At 62.5% G+C, this 20,412-nt stretch overlaps 2 protein-coding genes across 4 annotated transcripts; one reads left to right on the top strand and one right to left on the bottom strand.

The window, feature by feature from the left end:
- The first annotated feature begins 2,379 nt into the window (after window positions 1–2,379).
- NPR2 (natriuretic peptide receptor 2) lies at window positions 2,380–13,811 on the top strand. Its single transcript, XM_036403846.2, has 22 exons — window positions 2,380–3,125; window positions 7,870–8,069; window positions 8,154–8,267; window positions 8,538–8,673; window positions 8,765–8,859; window positions 8,944–9,076; window positions 9,194–9,278; window positions 9,365–9,485; window positions 10,004–10,078; window positions 10,230–10,307; window positions 10,431–10,535; window positions 10,803–10,874; window positions 10,952–11,111; window positions 11,185–11,340; window positions 11,420–11,588; window positions 11,701–11,847; window positions 12,018–12,141; window positions 12,269–12,337; window positions 12,426–12,600; window positions 12,686–12,784; window positions 12,876–12,967; window positions 13,136–13,811. Exons 1-22 carry the CDS (start codon window positions 2,402–2,404, stop codon window positions 13,187–13,189), a joined length of 3,183 nt encoding a protein of 1,060 aa, XP_036259739.1. The 5' UTR covers window positions 2,380–2,401; the 3' UTR covers window positions 13,190–13,811.
- Window positions 13,812–14,408: 597 nt separating this feature from the next.
- SPAG8 (sperm associated antigen 8) lies at window positions 14,409–16,768 on the bottom strand. Of its 3 annotated transcripts, none has more exons than XM_054517916.1 (6): window positions 16,723–16,768; window positions 15,988–16,408; window positions 15,199–15,361; window positions 15,064–15,109; window positions 14,660–14,951; window positions 14,409–14,577 (listed from the first exon to the last, which is right to left on the bottom strand). In XM_054517916.1, the coding sequence occupies exons 1-6, from the start codon at window positions 16,731–16,733 to the stop codon at window positions 14,428–14,430; spliced, it is 1,083 nt and encodes a 360-aa protein (XP_054373891.1). In that variant the 5' UTR covers window positions 16,734–16,768; the 3' UTR covers window positions 14,409–14,427. The 3 variants fall into 3 exon arrangements, with proteins under 3 accessions (XP_054373891.1, XP_036259181.1, XP_054373890.1); XM_036403288.1 differs by lacking the exon at window positions 16,723–16,768 and having other exon boundaries at window positions 14,660–14,722; window positions 14,837–14,951; window positions 15,988–16,615; XM_054517915.1 differs by lacking the exon at window positions 16,723–16,768 and having other exon boundaries at window positions 15,988–16,615.
- Between the last annotated feature and the right edge of the window lie 3,644 nt (window positions 16,769–20,412).

The following is a 20,412-nucleotide window of genomic DNA, read 5'->3' as shown; positions in this document are numbered from 1 at the left end:
GCAGGGGTGATTTCGCTGACACTGTGCTCTCCATGAGACCAGCACCACCCCAGCACCATGTCCAGCCCCACACTCCATGGGGAAGCTCTTCCAGATCTTTCCAGCCTCTCCTTTGTGGATGTAAGTGCTGTCGGTTGGATTTCACTGTCCTTCGGCTCAGGCTCCCCTGACAGCTCCGTACCACACCGGACCGAGATATTTATAGCCGGCAATGCAATCTCTTCGTCTCGGGTTGTGCCGAGCCGGGGGAGCCGAGCTCCGTGACCCCACGAGCATCTCTGCTGGTGGCGACACCTGCAGTGTGAAGGGTAGGGACAGCGAGAGGGACCGTGATTCCCGGCAACCCCAGAGGTGGAAGCACCCATGCCAGGGCACGCTGTGGTGCCATGCCCGCGGTGCTGCTCTGCTCTGGTGGCCTGCCCCAAAATCCCGGAGGGGACAGCGACAACCTGCCCGCCGCTCGGCGCAGCATCCCTCAGCATCTGAACCACACAGGACCCTGAAGGGCCAATGGGACCGGCAAGACCTGCGGGGCCACCGTGCACCCAGTGCGCTCCCCCGTGCTCCCACACACAAGCATCCCGCCCCACACAGCTCTGAGCCGTGGGGAAGGGGCTGGCACCACCCCCAACACCCCCCTCCAGTCTCTATCGCCCCCCACCCCCGCCCGACGGGAGCAGGCAGCAGGCTGGGAATGCCAGGAATGCACCGCAGGCATGCTGCCTCCGCCGAGCCCCACTTGCCCCACCGAAGCGCCCTGCAAACAAACGCACGGCACCTCTGTGTGCCCCTTGGCTTGGCGGCCCCCCATGGCAGCCCATGACATCCCCTTAGGTCCTTCCCAAATCCCCGGCAGGTCCGGCAGCCCCGCTCTGCCCGCGTTATCCCAGCCCCACGGCGCCGCGGGGGCTTGTGCAAGGCTCATTGCACCCCGAGCGCTCCCCTGTGCTCCACTCGTATGCGTCCATCCTCCTACCCACCACCCCACAGGCCTGTGTCCCATGGCAGAGGGGCTGAAGCCCCAAAAGCTGCAGTGACAGCTGTGGTGACATGCTCGTGGCATCCAGCCCCCTGCCATCCCCTGCCCTCAGCTCCCACTGCCCCGCCAGGGCTCCTGTCGGCCCGGTCCCTGTGGCACGGGTTCCAGGGCGCCCTCCACTGATGAGCAAACACACAGGGTCTCGGGGACGGCTGGTTCCCCAGGGCATCCCAGCTCTCAGGGTCCAACTCCCCAGGTGCCTCCCTGCATCCCAAATCCCCGAGGACATCTCCAACCTCCTACCCTTCCCCCATGGGAGACACCCACGGCCAAAGCACTGGACGCCTCCACAAGGAAGGCAGCCAGACCCCGGGCAACTCCTCCTCAGACTGATTCCTCCTTTACCCAACAGCTTAAGACCTCCCAAAAATCCCTTGTGAGGACTCTCACACCCAGGATATTCCCTCCCCTTCCAGCTGGCTGTACCCCACAGCCGTGTATCCCTTCACATCCTTGCACCCCTCCCCAGGGTACCTCTTTGCCCCATCATGCACATCCCCCGCACTCCACTGACTTCCACAAACCCTGCGGACCCCCAGCCTGAGACATCCCCTCCCCAGTCCGTAGTCATTGGGGTACCCTAGAACTAGGATGCTCTCTCACTGCAGCTCCCCGAACCCAGGTACCTCTTTCTCAGCCCCGCACCCAGCGGGGACACTCCAAACCCTAATTCTCCCTGCCAAATTCCCCTCACCGACCCTAGATCCCACGTACCCCTCTTCAATCCTTGCCCACTGGGAGCCGCTGTCTCTGGGGACTTCCCTCCCTTAATCCCCCGATGGGACCCCCGAGCCCATCCCCAACCCCTCCACCAGAAGCCGAGCACCCCAGTCCCCTGCCCCAAACCGATGCCCTCTTGTCCGATTCCCCCTCACTGCGCCTCACCAGAACCAAAGCACACCTCCCTCGCTCCTCCACCCACTGGGGACACCCCGAGCGCGGATGCCCCTCCCTACCTCCCCTCCCGGACCCCCTAAAACACGGGCCCCCCATCCCTCAGTCCCTGCCTTCCAGGGGCCGCCGGACCTGGGCACCGCGGTCTCTGACCCCCCCCCCCCCCCCCGGGGAATCGCGTAGCACTTCGCCAGCCTGGAAGGCAGAGACGCCGAACGCCCCGCCATCCCCCCACCACCCCGACCAGCGCCCCGCTCCCCGCTAGCCCCACCCCTGGCCCCCCCTCTCTGGGGACACCGCCCCCCGCCCCGTCGCGGTGCCGCCCATCCCCGTGCCCGTCCGGCCGGGCGGGGACCGGCGGCGCCGCCCCCCCGGGGGAGGGCGGTCGGTGGCGGTCGGCGGGGCGGGGGCGCGGCGGGGGCGCCGGAGCGGCGGGCGGCGGCCGCGGCGGAGGAGCCAGCGCGGCCCATGGCTCCGCCGCTGCCGCTGCTGGCGCTGCTGCTGCCGCTGCTGCCGGTACCGACGGGCGCGGGGCGGCGGGCGGCGACTCCCGACGGGGCGCCCGCCAACTTGACGGTGGCGGTGGTGCTGCCGGAGCGCAACGTGAGCTACGCGTGGGCTTGGCCGCGCGTGGGTCCGGCGCTCAGCCTGGCGCTGGAAGCGCTGGAGCGGGGCGAGCCGCCGCTGCTGCCGCGGCCCTTCTCGGTGCGCGTCGAGTTCATGAGCTCGGAGCTGGAGGGCGCCTGCTCCGAGTACGTGGCACCGCTCAACGCCGTGGACCTGAAGCTCTACCACGACCCCGACGTGCTGTTCGGGCCGGGCTGCGTGTACCCCGCCGCGTCCGTGGGGCGCTTCGCCTCTCACTGGCGGCTGCCCCTCATCACCGGCGGGGCGGTGGCCGCGGGTTTCAGCCGCAAACGGGAGCACTACAGCACGACGGTGCGCACCGGGCCCTCGGCACCGAAACTGGGCGCCTTCGTCTCCCACCTCCACGCGCACTTCAACTGGAGCGCCCGCGCCGTGCTCCTCTACGTGGACCGCAAGACCGACGACCGACCCTACTACTTCACCGTCGAGGGTGTCTACCAGGAGCTGCAGGATGGCAACAACCTCACCGTCACCGTCCACATCTACTCCCCCGAGGAGGGAGGCCCCGACACCGCCGTCCACTTCATCAAAGCCAACGGGCGCGGTGCGTGGGGTGGCGCGGCGTGGGGTGCGGGGGGGACACCGTGACCACGGGCGGGATCGGGCCGAGCGCCCGCGGAGCGGGGGCGGCGGTGTGGGAGTGGGAGGAGGAAGGGAGAGCGGAGGGGGCTCCCCTCGGGAGATCTGCGCAGGGCTTGGAGGGGGGGAGGCAAAATGCTCCGCGGGGCACAGCGAGGGGCTGAGGGTGAGATGGGATCTGTGGGGGGAACGGTGCGGGCATTGGACCCGTCTGGGGCTCAGCAGGGGAAAGGATGGGATGCAGGAGGGCACTGGGGTACCGTGGATGACATGTAGGGTACAGCAAGGGGTTAAGGGAGCAGCAGGACACATCTGGGGCACAGAGAGGGGATGGGGATACAGCGGGACTGCTGCAGGACACAGCAAAGGGCTGGGAATACGGTGGGATGCATGTGTGGCTCAAAAAGGGACCAGGGATGGCAGTGGGACCTGTTTGGGGCACACCAAAGGATCGGGGGGCAATGGATTTCCACACAGGGCACAGCAAGTGCCAGAGAGGGCAGTGAGATACATGTGGGGGGCAGCAAGGGGATGGGAACAGAGTGTGATCGTGTGGGGTGCAGCAACAGTCCAAGGAGGCAGTGGCACCTTTGTGGGGCACCATGAGGGTCTGAGGACACAGTGGGACTTGAGAGGGGTTGAGAGCAAAATGGCGCCTGTGTGAGGCATGGCAAGGGAACACGGATCTGGTGAGACTTACATGGGGTGCAGGAGGGAGTGGACAGAGTGACACCTGTGGTAGGGCATGGCAAGGGGCTGGAGGCACAGTGGGACCCCTGTGGGGCACAGGGAGGGGCTGGAGGCACACTGGGACTCATGTGGGGCACAGGGAGGGGTGGGCAAAATGGGCTTTGTGTGGGGTGCAGTGAGGAGTGAGCGCATTTTGTCACAGTGGGGCTGGAGGAGCAGCAGGACCTGCACAGGAGGTGAGTTCACAGGGGACAAGACAGAACCTCAGCCAGGATGCAGCAGGAGGAGGGGGCACAGTGTCTCCCTCCCAGGCCCCACTCCAGTCAACCTTTGCCAGCAATAGCTGGGGCACACCCCCAGCTCTTGGGACATGTGCTGTGAGGGGCACCCTGTGGGAGCACCCCACCCTCTGTGTCAGCAGGATCAGGGTGACCCAGGCATGTCCTTGGAGGCTGAAGGTGATGGAGGGGATGTGGCTCTCTGGAGGATAGCATCAGCTCTGGTTACATACCCAGAGAACCGTGGTGCCAACATACCTAGGTGGCTGTGCTGTGCTCAGGCAGAGCCCCCAGAGTGGCACCTGGGCACCCCGGGCTGTGCCTTGTCCCTGCTGCACCCCCAGGATGGGGCTGATTGCCCCATCCTGCTGATGGAGGGATAAATCAATTTGGTGCCTTGCGAGTGCCCCAGGAGAGCAGCTATATTGGGAGTGGGAGGAAATGGAGGGGCTTACAGAGGCAGCTGGAGAGCAAGGGCAGCCTGATGCTCTTTCATTATTGATGAGCAGGGTGTATCAGTCCTGGAGTCAGCCACTCCGCAGTGCTTCTTAATGGATTCTGAGATGCTGTGTCATTAGGAAGGACATCTAGCCCCGATAAGTGGAGCCAGATGGGCCAGCAGGACTTGTGTCCAAGGCTGGGCCGGACCAGACTGCAGGGGGAGGTGCTTTGGGGTGCTGGACTGGATTCCAGTCAGGATTGAGGCCAGTGAGGCTGAGTCCATGGAGTGAGCATCCCATGGCTGCCCCACTGGGATGGGAGCTCTTGCCTGTGCCATCACCAGCCATGGGGTTTGGAGCTTATTATGGGATGAGGGCGAAGGACTCTGCAGGGAGAAGGGCTAAAATCAGTGATTCCCATCAATGTTTCCATCTTGGTGCCATAAATCACTCCAGTGGAAATCAATCCCTCTGGTGCAGGCAGGGGGTTGTGGCTGCTGGGGGAGAGGGCCAGGCATGGGCAGGGACCTGAGGGCTTTCTAAGCTGGGGTCATAGTATCACAGGACCATGGAAAGGCTTGGGTTGAAAGGGACCTTAAAGATCATTCAGTTCCATTCCCCTGCCATGGGCAGGGATGTTGAGAGGGTCTGAGCCTCTCTGGCCACAGCTCAGAGGTGGTGCCAGGGTGTGGGGCTGAGTGCTTGGCCGCACAGAAGTGGATGCTCAGGGCTGCAGAGATGGTTATAAGTCCCATCCTAGGCCAGGTGTGTGGGATGGGGAATGGAGACTTGCAGGGCTGTCCCAGGGGTTGGGACTCCTGCATGGAATGGTAGGGAGATAAAAGCAGGGTCTTCAGCTGCATCCACGTCCATGACCTGCAATAACACCATGTATCATCCCTCTTGTCATCACCTTCCTTCTCCCAAGTCATGGGCAGGAGTTTGGTGAACATTTCCTAGAGAAAGCCACTTCCCTGGCCCTCTGTGCTTCCCTAACACTGCTGGTCTTGACAGTCACAGGTCTAATGAACAGGCACAAGGGGGGGTGAGATTGCCCCTCTCACCGGTGCCTGGGAGACGTGCAGGGGCCCACGTCTCTCCTGCCATTTGCAAAAGCACTGATATAATTAGAGCTGTGGTTGAGAGAATTACCGGAGCATCTGCCTGCAAAAAGCCCAGGTGCCCTGCCTGTGGAGATGGCTGGGTGGTGCTGCTGGAGGGGAGTGCATTTGGTCTTCACCCCCACACTCCCCCTGGGCCAGGGCCCTGGTCTCTGCACTGCAGTGCCCTGTGCTGGTGAAACTGCTTGAAGCTGGGATTTTCTGCCCGAACCTGGGATTTGCCCTCATTTCAGGGTTATCTTCCATCATGCAGGGGTCAAGCAGTGTTCTGCCACCTCATCTGCATGCTCGTGGTCCTGCCCCTTCCCTGGGACCTGGCACTCTGCCACCTATGGGAGAGACGCCCCCTAAATAAATCAGTCAGGGGTCTGGATGCACTCCAGCCTTGCAGAACTTCATTCCCTTGTCCTGGGTGATGCTGAGGCTGCCTTTGGCCATTTGCCGGCCCCCTTTGGCCATTTGCCGGCACCTTAGGGGGTGCCTGAGCCCCCTAAGGCCATGCTAGCCATGCAGGAAGCTGCCAGCTGGAGGCAGCTGCCTGCCTCAGGGAGAGCCCCAAGCATTGACCCCTTCCTTCTGCACAGCTCATGCAGTCTGTCCCCAGGGAGCCATCTAGGCGCCGTCCATCCCCTTGCTTGGTGGCCTTTGACCAGGCAGGCTTTTGCTGCCGCCGCAGGGGCTGGCTGCCTGCGGTCTCCCACCATCTGCCACCAGCTGTTGAGGCTCCCTAGCCCCTGTGGCTCCCTTTTCTTGGTGCCTGCAGTGGGATGGGGAGGGTTCCGTCTATGTCCTTGGGGGGAACCCTCAGGCTCTGCGTGTTGGGGAGCTGCTGAGCTGCCCACCCTGCATGAGAAATCTGAGGACGTTTCTTGATGCAGGACTAGCAAAGTGGAGAAGCCAGGAGTTTATTTGAAGTATTGCAGCATTCAGAGGGAACCATTTCAAACCCTGAAGCAGGCTGTTGCTCACACACAGCCCACGGTGCTGCGATTTCTCCCTCCCCCGTGCCCAGGAGCAGCTCCCCACATTGCTGTGGATTCCCTGTGCCCAAGGTGGCTGTGCTGGGTCTCTTTCCCACTCGGGGGCTTCCTCACTGCCCCCGTGGGTGACGCTGCCAGCCCTGCTGCCCCCATGGCTGGGTGCCTGTGTGGCTCGGTGCCTTCCAGCAGCAGAGACCCCTTCCTGGAGTGCGGCCCTTCCTCGCTGTCCCCATCGCCGCCTCTCCCCGGGTCCAGCCGGGGCGCTGGGCCCCATGCAGAGGAGCTGTGTGTCGGGGCTAGCGCCCAAGCGTGACATTCCTCCAGCACCCGCTGCCGCCGCCTCCTCCGTTGCTCAATCCCGGGTTCCCAGCCAGACTGGCTGGAGCGGGGGCCCTGGTTTTCCGGGGGGAGGGAGGAGGCAGTGTCAGGATCCTCAGCAAGGGCACGGAGGGCCCCTGCTCGGGGGGTTCGGACGCTTTCAGGCGCCCGTCCCCACAGCCTGTGATGCCCTGTGCCAGCAGCATGCCAGCCCCACACAGCCCTTGGGTGGGCATCCCATGGGGGCTGGCCAAGCCCCCAGCAGAGGCTGGGGGCAGGTTGGGCGTCCTGACGGGGCCCGGGCACCCCCTTGCTGTGTGGGTCACACCGGCGAGATGCTCTGTTTCCAATTAGCGGCCGCCGAAGGTGCTGGAATCTGGGAACCTGCGCATTCCTGCCGCACAGACAGCCGGCCACGAACCCAAACATGGGTTTGTCCCATTCCACAGCGCGGGTTCCCCAGGGGCCTCCGGCACACGGCTCCAGTGCCTCTCCCAGCCCCCCTGATTCCGTGGCTAGGGCTGGCATGGAGCAGCACGGAAACTGATGCAGGGGGGAGACATCCTCTGGCTGGCTTTTGCTGGATCGGGGTGTGTGGGGTCTGTGCCTGGGGCATCCACCTCATGATTTCCAGCAAGTTTTTCCCTGTTCTCCTGTACCCCTTCAGTCTGAGGTGATTGACAAGGCAGGAATGGGTCAGTGCCAGCAGGGGCTGTGGGTCTGGCCATGGGTCGCAGGGAGAGGGTGAGCCAAGCCCTGCCCCATCTGCCTGCCCCGCAGCCTCCCGGTGCTGCTCTGCCCCACCTGCCCCATCCCTGGCTGTGTGCCTGGGGTGCAGTGGGGTGTCCCTGCCCCGCTGAAGCCCCTGTCTCTCTCTGGCAGTGGTGTATCTCTGTGGGCCGCCAGAGATGCTGCGGCAGATCATGCAGCTGGCGCAACAGGAGAACCTCACCAACGGCGACTACGTCTTCTTCTACCTGGATGTGTTCGGGGAGAGCCTGCGGGGTGACTCTGCCCGTGACCCCTTCAAGCCCTGGCAGGAGAGCCCTGGCCAGGACTCAGGACTGCGTGAGGCTTTCCAGGTGAGCTATGCCCACCTGCCTGGGGACAGAAACCTCCCCAGCCTGGCTCCAGTGTGTGAACCAGGGTGCTGTGCTTGGTTGCAGATGGTGCTGGTGATCACCTACTACGAGCCCCAAAACCCTGAGTACCAGCACTTCCAAACCCAGCTCATCCTGCGAGCTAAGCAGAAATTTGGGGTGCAGCTCAACTACTCCCTGGTGAGTGAGTCCCCCAGTATGCTGCGGTGGTGGGGTCCCTTCACACAGGTCTGAGACACCTCACCAGGATGCAGAGGGTGGGACACAGCCACAGACAGTGCCAGAGGGATCATCCCTGGAGGGAACAGCCACAGGCACTGCCATCCCTGCAGGGTGCATGTTGGCCCCAGAGTGGTGATGGGGCGGTGGGTGGGTGCGTGGTGCTGCTGTGAAGGTTCTGGGATGCTCCTGCGTGCGTGGCTGTGGGTGTGCTCAGATTCCCCCTGGCAGATGAACCTGGTGGCGGGGTGTTTCTATGATGGGATGCTGCTGTACGCCATGGTGCTGAATGAGACTCTGCGTGAGGGCGGCTCCAAGAAAAACGCCACCCACATCATCGAGAAGATGCGGGACCGCAAGTTCCAGGGTAACATTGGGATGCGGACAGCGGGGCTGGGGGTGCCGTGGGGGCGGTGGAGCTCAGTCCCCATCCCACCTGCGTCTTAATTTTCCCACAGGCGTAACAGGGCTTGTGAGCATGGACAGCAACAATGACCGGGACACTGACTTCAACCTATGGGCCATGAGTGACCCCAAGACCGGGCAGTATGAGGTGGGGGGAGGTTCCCCCTGGCTGGGGCTGGGGGATGGGATGGTGGGGTCTGGGGGTGGCCTCATCTCTCTCTGCCTGCCTTAGGTGGTGGGACACTACTCGGGTGTGGAGAAGCAAATCCACTGGCTGGGACGACCCATCCCCTGGGTGAAGGGGGCTCCCCCCTTGGACAACCCTCCCTGTGTCTTTGATGTGGATGACCCCTCCTGTGATAAAAGTGGGTGTCCTGGGTCCCCACATCCCCTGGACCCCAGCAAGCTTCCATACCGGGTGCATGTCAGTCTGGCTGTCATATCCAGCTGGGCCACCCTGACATATCGTCTCCTGCCTGCAGCCCCCCTCTCTATGCTGGCCATCGTGGCTTTGGGCACTGGCCTCACCTTTGTCATGTTTGGCATCTCCAGCTTCCTCATCTTCAGGTCAGCACTGGGGGAACCTCTGTCTGATGGGCAGGTGGGCAGGCAGGGCAGAGGGGATGGGGGCCTGACCCCAGTGTGTCCCCCAGGAAGCTGATGCTGGAGAAGGAGCTTGCCAGCATGCTCTGGAGGATCCGCTGGGATGAGCTGCAGTTTGGAAGTCCTGAGCGGTACCACAAGGCAGCAGGCAGTCGGCTCACCTTGTCCCTGGTGAGAGGAGCCATCCCTGAGGCACCACTCTGCCCCTGTGCTGCCCTCCTTCCCTGCGTGACACCCCTCCCTGTTGATCTCTTTCATGACCCTCTGTTTCCTACAGAGCCATAGCCCCACTGAATCTCTCCTCAATACAACCCTTCATCCTTATATAGCTCTCCATTCCCTATAGAAACTTATTCCATCCATCCCTGGCATGACTTTCCATCCTCTGCAGAGCCACAGCTAGATCCTTCCTCTAGACAGCCCTGAATCCTCTATGTAGCACCATACTTCATCAAGCCCCTATGTTGCCATCCATCCCCTACAGACATATCTTGTCCATGTCCTACACTCTGTGCAGTGCCTCATCCTGGAGTCTTCTCCTTTCTGACAGAGCATGCAGAGCTTGTCCTGACCCTTAGAGCCCATCCTGCACCATCCCCCACACACCTTGGATGTCCCTGCCCTGCTCCATTGGTGTAGGTCATCCCTCCTTCGCAGGGTTCCTCTCCCTAATCCCCTCCTTCCCACAGCGTGGCTCCAGCTATGGCTCACTGATGACCACCCATGGCAAGTACCAGATCTTCGCCAACACGGGCCACTTCAAGGTCAGTGCAGCAGGCAGGGAGCTGAGCCCTCCCCCTGAAATGCCCCAGCTCTGTTGTGCTCCCACCTGGCTGCACCCCCATCCTGCAGTTTCCTCCCCTTCGCAAATTCATCCAGTGGACATTGACCTTTTCCCCTTCCCAAACACCCCAGGGCAATGTTGTGGCCATTAAGCACATCAACAAGAAGCGCATAGAGCTGACGCGGCAGGTGCTCTTCGAGCTAAAGCATGTAGGTTTGGCGTCTGGGCTAGGGTGGGCAACCTGCCTGGGAGTGCAGGGATTGGTTCTGGGCGTGTGGGAAGGCAGCAGGAGAAACAGATCAAGACTATTAAGGGTCCACTTCCACCTGCAGATGCGAGACATTCAGTTCAACCACCTGACCCGGTTTATTGGGGCGTGCATCGACCCCCCCAACATCTGCATCATCACCGAGTATTGCCCACGGGGCAGCTTGCAGGTAGCGGGGCTTGGGGACAATGCAGGTGACACTGAGACGTTTCATTTCTTGTGACCCAGCTGGGCTGTGTGTTGTGTACAGGGCTGTGGATGCTGGTGGCCACCTGAGCCCTCCCAGTAATGCTCACAGCTGAGCTGTCCAAGCAGGTGTCAGAGGCCAGTGGAGGGGAGGGGGTGGGTGCTGCAGACCCCCGAGCTGGGCACTTGGTGAGGCTGCCATCACCATGACCTGGGTGCCTGGTGGGGTCCACTCAATGTGCTACCGCAGGACGTCCTGGAGAACGACAGCATCAACCTGGACTGGATGTTCCGCTACTCTCTCATCAATGACATTGTCAAGGTATCCAGCTCAGGGGTGTGAGAGGATGGGGAGAGGTGCCTGAGGGATATGAGCTTCACTGTGTCCATCTGTCCCAGGGAATGGCCTTCCTGCACAACAGCATCATTGGCCACCACGGCAGCCTCAAGTCATCCAACTGCGTGGTGGACAGCCGCTTTGTGCTGAAGATCACCGACTATGGCCTGGCCAGCTTCCGTTCGCCCAGTGACAATGAGGACACACATGCACTCTATGCCAGTGAGTGCCTACCTGGGACAACCAGGAGGATGGGGTGGCCCTGTCTCACTGCTTCATTGCTTTGTCCCACCAGAGAAGCTGTGGACAGCCCCAGAACTGCTGCAGAAGGGACACCTGCCCACCCCCGGCATGCAGAAAGCTGATGTCTACAGCTTCGGCATCATCGTGCAGGAGGTTGCTCTGCGCAACGGCCCCTTCTACATCGAGGGCATGGACCTGAGCCCTAAAGGTGAGGATGGAGAGCACGTGTGTGGAGCTCCTGCCCCACCATGGAAGCCTGGTGCTCACTGTTGGCCGCACCCCGGCAGAGATCGTGCAAAAGGTGCGTAATAGCCAGAAGCCCTTCTTCCGGCCCTCCATCGACATCGGGGTGCACAGCGAGGAGCTGGCAGTGCTGATGGAACGCTGCTGGGCGCAGGAGCCGGCCGAGCGCCCTGACTTCAGTCAGATCAAGATCTTCATCCGTAGATTCAACAAGTGGGTGGTTGGCACATGGGGACGGTGGCCCTGGGTGGAAGTGGGGACAGCCATGGGGGTGGTGGTTGGGAGGCACCTCTTCCTGCAGTGCCAACTGACTGCACCCCACCAGGGAGGGAAGCACCAGCATCCTGGACAACCTGCTGTCACGCATGGAACAGTATGCCAACAACCTGGAGAAGCTGGTGGAAGAGAGGACACAGGCCTACCTGGAGGAGAAGCGCAAGGCAGAGAACCTCCTCTACCAGATTCTGCCCCAGTGAGAGGGGGACACAAGGGGGTGTGTGGGTCTGAGGGTTGGCGTGAGTTCAGCATGCACCTGCTGCTGTGCAAGTATGGGGTCCCTTGCCAGCTCTCCATGCTGGTGTGAGGCAAGGGTTGCAGGGGGAACAGCAGGTTTGGGGTGGAGCTCACCACTATCCTTGCCAGTTCTGTGGCAGAGCAGCTGAAGCGTGGAGAGACAGTGCGGGCTGAGGCTTTCGACAGTGTCACCATCTACTTCAGTGACATCGTGGGTTTCACTGCCCTCTCAGCAGAGAGCACTCCCATGCAGGTGAGAGCAGGACTTGGGGGGCAGCACCTCTGTGGGGCTGGTGGAGGTCTCACACCCTGGCAGTGCCATCCCTGGGGCTCGGGGGACATATCCTCTCCCAGATGCACACACACCCTTGTTCGTCCAGGTCGTGATGCTGCTGAACGATCTCTACACTTGCTTTGATGCCATTATCGACAATTTTGACGTCTACAAGGTGAGTGGTGGGGTGAACAAGCACAGCCGCCCAGAGTGAGGCAGGCAGCAAGGAGCCCAGGTTGTACCTCCCCCTCCTGCTCCCACAGGTGGAGACCATTGGGGATGCCTACATGGTGGTCTCGGGGCTGCCGGTGCGCAATGGGAAGCTGCATGCTCGTGAGATTGTCCGTATGGCCCTGGCCCTGCTCGAGGCTGTCAAAACCTTCAAGATCCGTCACCGTCCCAACGACCAGCTCCACCTGCGCATCGGCATACACACCGGTGAGCCCCCGTGCCGACCAGCTGGGGGTGCTTGCCCACCCGCCTGCCCGCCCTGCAGCATCCCCGAGTGCCTCTGTGCCTGCAGGTCCTGTGTGCGCTGGGGTGGTGGGTCTGAAGATGCCACGGTACTGCCTCTTTGGGGACACAGTGAACACCGCATCCCGCATGGAATCCAACGGCCAAGGTAAGCCAGGGCAGCTGAATCCAGAGCCACGGGGTGTGTCCTGTTCCTGTGGCACCCAGCCATGTCTCTCTTGCTCCTCTGTGCCACTCAGCCCTGAAGATCCACGTCTCATCTGCCACCAAAGAAGTCCTGGATGAGTTCGGCTGCTTTGAGCTGGAGCTACGTGGCGATGTAGAAATGAAGGTGAGGGCACAGTGATGCTGCTGGGGTGCCAGCCCTTCCAACCACAGGGAAATGTGATGGGGAGGTGGGTTGGGGCTGGGACCCCTTGTTGCTGTCAGTGCTGGGGATGACACCCAAGAAGCAGCTCCAGGGGCAGGCAGGGTCTAACCTGCTCACCTCTGCCTCCAGGGCAAGGGAAAGATGCGGACATACTGGCTGCTGGGCGAGAGGAAAGACCCTTAACTCATTTGAGCCCAGTGGCTGTGGCAGAGCCCCCAGCTCAATGGGGCCACCAGTGCTTTCCGGTGCCCCAGGATGCACCGGCACCCCCCCATCACTGCATCCACCTGACTCTGCAGCCCCCCTGCTTCAGCAGGGCCTGGGCAAGGTGGGGCAGCGGCCACAGCACCGTCTGCTCCCCTCCATCAGCACCAGCAAAGCCCACCTTCCCCACAGCCTCTGCTGGAGTGGGGTAACCAGCCCTCATCCAGCCCAAGAGACCTTGTATTCCCCCGCAACTCTGAGGTCTGCCACCCCTGCTCTCTCCCCTGTGGCTCAGCTGGCTCTGAGCTTCTCCGGGGCCTGGCTGCCCCGCAGGGCACTTTGCCGTCTCTTTTCAGTACCTTGCCCCCAGCAGAAGTTGTGCCCATGTCAACCCCTCCCTGGGGTGGGGGGAAATGGGGATTCCTGCCAAGACTGACTCCTTGGCCAGGTTAGGCTTCAGTGCCGCAGCTCCCCCCCTCCCCAGTTTCCCCTTCCCCTGTATATAACCCCACTGGGTCATGTAAATACCCATCCCTCCTCCAGGTGTAAATATAGGACTCACTGCAACTATTTTGTTGAAATACAAACTTCCCCAGATCCATCTGTCCTGTGGCCTCTACTTCACTCTGCCCCAGCATGCCAAGAGGGAGGGAGGCCAGGGGAACGCCAATATGGAACTCAGCCTGGGCTGGCGACAGCTGCCTGAAATGTCCCAAGAGATCGTATCCCAGGGGTCTGTCTGCGGTGCAGGGCAGGAGTGTGGGCATGGGGAGCCAGTGCTGGGCCGTTGCAGCAGCGGCTGTTGAGGGCTTGGGTGGTGCTGGGAAGGCAGGGCTGCCGTGGGTTTGCTTTGGCGTGAGGGCTGCAGTGCGTTCCTCTGAGCTCATGCTCTGGCCGCCCCGCTGCCGCCTCTTACTGGAACACACCTGTGCCTGGGGACTGGAACAACGGCTGCCTGTCACCCACTGCCTGCGCCGGGAGGGGACGTGTCCCAGGGGCTCTGCCTCCATGCCTAAGGAGGAAATCTTGGGACCACAGTGTATTTTTGGTCAACAGTGACTTGCAACAGGGCTGAAAACAGGGTTTTCCATTTTGCTTCATGCTCTCATGGGATTTGAGATCCCAGGAACGCAGTGCTCCCCCTCCAAACATCCAGCTTGAGGACAGCCTTGGGGTAGGCAAGGATGCTGGGACCACCTGTGTCCCCTTGTTTTTTATTACTTGTGGGGCTGGAGCTGTCTGCTCAGGGGGTCATAGGGGTTACAGAGGTTGAAGGGCTCAGGATGCCCTAAGTACATGGTAATGGGAGTGGAGAAGTCTGCATTCCTCTTGAAGGGAATGTTTCTGCCGAAGAAGGCAGTGACACCCTGGAGAGGAGAGAATTGGAGAGATCTCTGTCAGCAGCTGAGACTCCCAGGGTACTGGCAGGACAGGGTGGTGGGGCCTTACCGGCAGTCCACGGGCTTGCTCCATCCAGAAGCTGGTTGGCTGCTCTGTTAAGTAATCGTGACGCTGCAGTGGAAGCAAAATGTGAGCGGAGGGGATGGCATGCTCAGCAGGACAAGAGCCTCGCTGCCTCCCTGGCGGCTGCTGCAAGCTGCTGGGGATAATATCTACTGCCTGTACCTGGGTGATGGGCTGGGGTGTGGACTGGAAACCCAGGGCACGGTAGTCGTGGTGTGTGGTGGAGATAGATTCCATGCACTTCGGGCAGGGTCGGATCTCCTCCTCCGTCTCCTTGCTGCAGTCAGAGCAGACCCCACACCTCTCAGCTCTGGGATCCCCACCTCCCCAGGTCCCCTCCTCTGGGGCACAGCCCCAAGGGTGGGTCTCATGAGGGAGTGCAGGCTTGCCTGTATTTCTCATAGAGCATGGATGCCAGTGTGGCCTTCCGCTGCCCTGCAGAGGGGAAGGTGCCATCAGCCTCCCAGCTAAGATTCCCCTGCTGCCTTTTTGGGGTGCACATGGCTTGTGGGGGCCAGCCTCACCTTGCCCCAGCAGCACAGCCCTGAGGGGTGGGCAGTCCTTCGGGGGGGAGCTGTCAGTGAGTGAGGAGAGAAATTGGTGGATTGGCAGTCCATCGTAGCCACGCTGTAAGTCCTCACTGCCTAAATCCTTCCTTGGCCGAGAGTCCAGGGGATCCACGACTACCTAGGGATGGACAGTGGGGGCTGTGGAAGGAGGCAGGAGCCCGTACTGCACTTCCCCATGCCTGCTCCTGGCTTTTAGGCTTTTGATAGCCCTAGAGGCATAAGCTGTAAAGAGGTGTTATCATCTTTCTGGCCAGAAGCCTGGGAAAGCTGGAGCAGGGACACAGCTTGGGCAGGGCTGACCTGTGCTGCCTGGTGGAGGTCAGCCAGCCTTGTGTGGCAGTCCCAAGCACCTGGGTGCCCAGACTGCTCCTGAGCAAGCGTTCTTACAGCACTTGAACAACCCATGGAGTCCCCAGGGTGTGCCCCAGTTTGGTCCACCAGGTGCCCCCCAGCTTGGCTTGCCCAAGCAGGCATCCCCACATCACTGTGATGAGCCGTGACACACAGCTCTGGCTTCCCAGCAGCGAGATCCCAGCTCCCCTCCTGCCTTACTGTTACTCCCCACGTGCCTGCCTGTGCCTTTTGTGCTATTGAGTTTCATCCCTTTTCCATCCTGCTGGGCTCAAGGTCGTCCGGGTGGCTATTTAAAGAGATGTGTCTGCCCAGGAGTAGGGAGCTTCACAAGATCAGCATGTGGGACATGATGGGGCCAACTTGGAGGGGCATTTTCCCTTATGGAGTTACCTCCTTCTGCCAGTCATGGGTCACACGGCTCCGCTGGGGCACCGCCTGGCTGGGCTTCTCTGCTGGCGTGGGAGGAGCGGGGGCCAGCGCCGGCAGTGTGGTGGGAGACTTCTCCTCAGAGCCGGTCCCCCACTTTCCAAGCCAGGGAGGCAGCTTGATCTCAGAGGGATTCTTCCTAATCTCTGGGGATGGCACCCGGCTGGGCACGACTGGTAGGGGCACAGTGGGCAGCTCATCTGTGTCTGCTATCTCCTGGGGCGGCTCGGCTATCTCTGACATCTCCCGGAGCCTCTTGGTGGTGGTTGTAAGCGTCTCCCCGCAGCACGGGAGCCTCTCCTCGGGCAGGGGCTCATTACCCTGGACCCTGACCGGTGGCCTCTCCCCATGGCATCTGGGACCCACATGGCTCCTCAGAGCGTCCCTGCAGACGGGAATAGACCCTGAAGAAAGGCAGCGCGGCGCATCCGCCATTGCCAACCGCGTCCCCAGCCCCCACCAGCACAGGCCGCGTCCTGACCCTGGGTCCTCTGCAGTGTCACCCCCACACTGGGACAAGGGATTCCTCTCCTTTTGGGGGAGAAAAGCAGTACCTGCTGCTGGGCCTGTCATCTCGAGGGGTCTCCCCCTCCGTAACTCCCTTCTGTCCCCTAGATCTCCAGCACCAACACGGTTCCCCACCCCCCTGCCTGGGCTCAGCCCCCTCTTGCTGGCGACCTCCCCACAGCTCGGACCCACCATCGTGTCATTCCCCCCTGGCCCCCAGCGCTCCACAGGCCCTGCCCCGGCTCTCCCCCCGGGGTTACCCCGCGGGCTCTCGCTGCCCGCAGCCTGGGCCGCACCCCCCGCCGCAGCCGCCTCCTGCCTCCATTGCGCGTGCGCGCGGCGGGACGCGCCTCTCACCATGGAGACGGGGATGGGGGGGGGGGCAGCCGCGCGCGTGCGCGCTTTCAATTGGCGGAGAGACACGGAGGGGGCGTGACCGTCCCCCAAACTAGGCGGGGCAAGATGATTAGTTAAACGGATCGTGGGCGTGGTCTAGAAGGAGTGGGCGAGGCGGGGCGTGGTCGGCGTGAGGGGACGGTGAGGGCGGACGGGGGTGTGTGGGGCAGGGGGCTGTGTGGGGTACGGGGCACAGGGCTATGTGGGGCACAGGGCTATGTGGGGCACGGGGAGCAGAGACACAGGGCACGGGGCTGTGTGGGGCACGGGGTGCAGAGACACGGAGGGATGGGGCTGCGTGGGGCACGGGGTGCAGAGACACGGAGGGATGGGGCTGCGTGGGGCACAGGGAGCAGGGACACGGGCGAACGGGGCTGTGTGAGGCACGGGATGCAGGGACATGGGGGGACGGGCTGTGTGGGGCATGGGGAGCAGGGACATGGAGGGACGGTGGTGCAGGGCACGGGAGTGCAGAGGGATGGGAATGTCAGGGGATGGGCGCATGGGGCTGCAGGGACACAGAGGTGTCCACACTGCACTACAGGATCAAGGCTATACCCACCTCTGGAGTCCACGTACCCCACGCCATCTTGTCCCAAGTGCACTTAGGGCAGAGCTAGTTGCGGGGTCTCTCGGGGGTGCACTGTACCTGGGCAGAGCCAGCACAGCCCCACTGGGGCAGCAGAAGGGACATGCCCAGGGCTCCTGAGGACACACTGCTCCCCACGGCTTGACCCAAGTGACCACCACACTGTTTGGGCCTGGCACTGGAATATGTCCGCTTGCCCCAGGGACCCCCAGCTGCCCTAGGGCGATAGGGTGGGACGTGCCCGGCGCCTGGCTGGGTGCAGCTTTGCCCACCGGCATGGAGAAGCAGCCTCCTCTCACCACCAGCCCTCGATGGGCCCCCGGCCCCATCCCCACAGAGGCCGAGCAGAAGAAGGGCCCTTTGATAGCAGGCGGCGGGCTCGGGAGTGAGGGCTGTTATTCCAGCGCTTTGCGGTGTGCGCCGACGGGGCACCGTGCACTCTGCGCTGGGGCCTCTGTTTTTCCTGGCTGGGGATGTGCTTGGTCCTTCTGGCCTCGGCAGGCCGGGGGGGCCCCCACTGGGGACTGCTCCTCCCTGTGGGCCCTCGGCCCCGTGCCAAGCAGGGGCTCCTCCAAGCCCATCTGCTGCACAGCTGCAGGGAGGAGGGAGAAATGGGAGATGTGTCCCAAGCTCATCTCATGGCTTCCCCATGCTGGGGCCACATAAGCCCTGCTGCCCCTGAGCAGGGTGAGAGGTGGTGCCAGGGTGCCCCCAGGACTGGCAGCTCACTGTGAGGGTTCTGGGTTCCATGCTGCTGGTTTTGACCCCATGCTCAGCCCACGGGCCCTGTGGTGGACCCTGAGGTGCACCCCTAGGCCAGCTCTTGCTGAAGGGGTGGCAGCCTGGGGATCCTGCTCCTGCTTGTATCCCTTGGAGGTCTTCCTAGGAGCATCCTCAGATTCCTCACCAAACACCCGTGGGCTTACCCATGGCTAGGCAGCAGGGGAGCCTGAGGGATACTGAAGGGACACCAACAGCACCAAAGTACACCGTGGGACAGGGAGCCTGGCGATGTCACCCCGGGTGTGCGCACCCACTGTGGGGCAAACCATCCTGGGGTGGTCTGTGGGGCATCACTGTGGGGCTGTGCTCTGGCAGCATCAGCTCGGGGCAGCAGCCCTGGAGCTGCTGGAGCACATCTGGCTGCCTCTCGCCGCCGGCTGACACATCCCTCGCAGCCCCCCCGCCCGGCTCTTTTGGGAACTTGCGTCATTTGTGATCCTCTCCGGCTGAGGAACCAAAACAGCCGTTGGGCCCCGTTCCCCCCCCCCCCCCCGCCTCGGCCCCATGGGGCTGTGTCCACTGTCCTGCCCTGCCGCTGCTCGGGGACTGACAAAATAAACCTGGCACAGGAAGAAACACGATGGCAGGCGACTGGCCCTGACCTCGCGTGCCAGCCCGTGCCCTGTGCCCAATACAGCACTCCCTGTGGGACTAGTCTGGGTGAACCCTGGGGGATGATGTCCTGGGGATCCCTGGCGCCTCTTTAGCGTCCCCACCACGCCAGGGACGCCCAATCTTCTTTGGGGTACATATCCCAAAGGCTGAACTCAGGGCTGTCCTCAGTTCAAGAGCAGCCCCAGCCCGTGCTGAGCCTCAGAGGCAGGAAGAAGCAGTATCAACAATTTTAAGGCTCATTTACACCCCGAAAACATTCCCCATACTATACTGGGTGTGTATGTGTGCGAAGTGACTGGGCTCTGCCACAGCCCCACACAGCTCCCGGGGGCCCCCCGCCGCCAGCGCCACCGAGCCGGGGGATGAACAGAGCCGCCATTCTCCCCGGCGGGCTGCGGTCCCCTGCGCGGCGGCTGGCGGGGGCCCAGGCGGTCCCGACGGCGGTGCCAGGTGTGCCGTGCACCGCGCCAGCACCGGCCCCGGCCACTAAATATAGCCCCGGCAGGCGGCCACGGAGCAGCGGGCGCAGGAGGCACGCGGCAGGGAGCAGCGGCCGCATGCGCCGAGCCCCGCGTGTGCTCCCCTCACGGGGCCGGCGCCGACACGTGCGGGCCCAGCCCCGGTCAAGGCCTGTAAACAGCGCCGTGCGTGCTCGGAGCGGCGGGGCTTTGTGTGCAGGGGGCTCTGGAGTGTGCAGTTTCCATCGGTGATTGACGGTTGTGGGGTCTGCAGCGAAGGGTACAATGTGTTTTCCTCAGTGTGCTTGGGGAGGGGTCTGGGGTGAGCAATGCAGTGAGTTTCCCTCGGAGGTGGGTAGGTGGGGGGTCTGGGGTGAGCAGCGCAGTTGGGTTTTGCATGGCAGTGCACACACAAGCAGTATAGTGGGAGAGTACACGGGTATGTGTACATGGAGGGGGCAGCTGGTCCACCCACCACACAGCCTGTCCTGCCCTGTGCTCTGCTCAGGGTTATGATCCTCCTGGGAGCTTCCAGAGAGGCCCATCTGGGGTGGACAAGAAGTACACATGCAGTCAACAAGCCTGCTCCGAGGGCATTTAGATCAATCTAGTGCAATTAACTGGTTTTGAAAAGCAGGGAAACATCAGTGTCCAGTGCAGGGCTCTGGGGGCAACACAGGGGGGCTGGCAGGGGGGCAACCTGAGGCAGAGCAGGGGCATTCAGGGATGCTGGGGCTGCGTGGTGGCAGTGGGGCTGGCTGGGCAGCCCTGGACATGGCGCACTACTGACACCCCTAGGATGTTCCCCACCTTGGGGACAACCTTGTGGCACCCAGCCTGCTTCCCTAGCCCAGCACCAAGATGAGTCTTTTGCCTGTGAGCAGCCCCACAAAACCCTTCTGCTTCAACTGTGGGGTTGGTATGTGGGGAGCCCAGACCCTCTGCAAAAAGCAGGGTATCAACTCTACTGCTGTGACAATGGAGGCCAGCCCTGCCCTGCTCAGGCCAGCCACCTCCACCCCCAAAAAAGCCACCCCGACA

Source organism: Molothrus ater, chromosome Z (assembly GCF_012460135.2).
Source record: "Molothrus ater isolate BHLD 08-10-18 breed brown headed cowbird chromosome Z, BPBGC_Mater_1.1, whole genome shotgun sequence".
Lineage (NCBI taxonomy): Eukaryota > Metazoa > Chordata > Aves > Passeriformes > Icteridae > Molothrus > Molothrus ater.
The sequence above is the reverse complement of the archived record's forward strand: the minus strand, read 5'-3'. Positions and strand labels throughout refer to the sequence as shown.

What these genes read in the sequence shown, in the direction of transcription:
- NPR2 (XM_036403846.2), top strand. Translation starts at nt 2,402, where the DNA reads ATGGCTCCGCCGCTGCCGCTGCTGGCGCTGCTGCTGCCGCTGCTGCCG. An exon ending in GCGGGACCGCAAGTTCCAGG is followed by an intron (nt 8,674 to 8,764) that starts GTAACATTGGGA and finishes ATTTTCCCACAG; the next exon opens with GCGTAACAGGGCTTGTGAGC. An exon ending in GCGCATCGGCATACACACCG is followed by an intron (nt 12,601 to 12,685) that starts GTGAGCCCCCGT and finishes CTGTGCCTGCAG; the next exon opens with GTCCTGTGTGCGCTGGGGTG.
- SPAG8 (XM_054517915.1), bottom strand. Translation starts at nt 16,596, where the DNA reads ATGACAGGCCCAGCAGCAGGTACTGCTTTTCTCCCCCAAAAGGAGAGG. An exon ending in CCCATGACTGGCAGAAGGAG is followed by an intron (nt 15,362 to 15,987) that starts GTAACTCCATAA and finishes GTCCATCCCTAG; the next exon opens with GTAGTCGTGGATCCCCTGGA. An exon ending in AGCAAGCCCGTGGACTGCCG is followed by an intron (nt 14,578 to 14,659) that starts GTAAGGCCCCAC and finishes TCTCCTCTCCAG; the next exon opens with GGTGTCACTGCCTTCTTCGG.